This window comes from Monoraphidium neglectum (assembly GCF_000611645.1).
Source record: "Monoraphidium neglectum strain SAG 48.87 unplaced genomic scaffold scaffold03196, whole genome shotgun sequence".
NCBI lineage: Eukaryota > Viridiplantae > Chlorophyta > Chlorophyceae > Sphaeropleales > Selenastraceae > Monoraphidium > Monoraphidium neglectum.
Window position 1 is genome coordinate 5,743 of NW_014010432.1, and position 1,257 is coordinate 6,999.

Consider the following 1,257-nt stretch of genomic DNA (forward strand, 5'->3'; position numbering starts at 1 on the left):
CGACCCACCCAGGCCGACCACGACGTTCCACCAGGACAGGGGGACGCACTTGGCCTCCACCAGCTCAGACCACACCTGGGGGCGAAGGCAGGGGGTTTAGCTGTCAGCTGATGTGCCTCTGCACAAGGCTGGAAAACATAGACCGTTGGCGCCAAGGCGCCTGCTTCGCGAACACGCACGCGTGCTTTCACTCAAGGGGCGTGCCGGCGTCCGACCTGCCCCGCCCGCCCGCTGCGCGCGCAGTAGCGCGGCCGCGCGCGCCTGCAGCGTCCTCTGGCGGGCGTGCGCCGCCTTGTCGAGGGCGCGGGCGCGCAGCAGCTCCATGAGCGCCTGCTTTGAGCGCAGGTGGGCCGCGGCGGCGCTGGATGCCGTGGCGCCGCTGAGGGCGCTGGGGTGGTAGACCTGGGGCCGGGGCGGGTGGGGGCGCGCGCGCGTGAGTGTGTCCATGTGTGAATGACTGAGAGTGTGTGTGTGTGTGTGTGTGTGCGCGTGTGTGTGTGCGTGCATGCAAGTGTGTGTGCACACGTTCATGTGAACCTGACAAGGGCTTTTGACACACACACGCGCACACATATACACACACGCACACTTTTGCAAAAACACACACATAAGCACACCCATACACACAAGCGCACTTACACCTGCACGAGCGCACGCGCGCACGCTCACTGCCCTCCCACCCTTCCCCCAAACACACCACCCTGCACACCCAGCCAGGACACGAGGCCCCATCAAGACAAGTGGACGCTCAAACCCAGCTTCCTCACCCCCATCTTTCCGCCTCCCCAAGCACCCCCGACCCCCAATCCATCACACACTTCCAGAAGTCCCCACCTGCCGAAAAACAGACTGCTGGTCAAACCCCCAACACGCACCCCCACACTCGACCAAACCATGCCACGTCAGCCGCACCTCTTTCAAGACGGACCCGACCGCCGACAGCACGGCGCAGCGCATGGGGGCGTGGGAGCACGCCAGGAAGGGCCGCAGCAGGCTGATCTGGTTGGCCACCACCTGGGTGGGCGGGGCAAGGGGTAGATGCGTAGGATGGGTGTTTGCTACGGGGGAGTCCGGAGCGGATGTGAGAGACACACACAGAAAGAGAGAGAGAGAGAGAGAGAGAGAGAGAGAGAGAGAGAGAGAGAGAGAGAGAGAGAGAGAGAGAGAGAGAGAGTGTGTGTGTGCGTGCGCGCGTGTGTGTGATGGAGGGGTGCTGTGTGTCTTGTGACATGCAACGTTCAGCGGCGAACAGAGGGG

The 1,257-nt window shown here is 63.8% G+C and overlaps 1 protein-coding gene across 1 annotated transcript; it reads right to left on the reverse strand.

Moving 5' to 3' along the window:
* Window positions 1-64: 64 nt before the first annotated feature.
* MNEG_12342 (hypothetical protein) lies at window positions 65-531 on the reverse strand (the record flags this gene model as incomplete). Its single annotated transcript, XM_014039187.1, has 3 exons — window positions 65-75; window positions 216-402; window positions 526-531. The coding sequence occupies 3 exons, from the start codon at window positions 529-531 to the stop codon at window positions 65-67; spliced, it is 204 nt and encodes a 67-aa protein (XP_013894641.1).
* Between the last annotated feature and the right edge of the window lie 726 nt (window positions 532-1,257).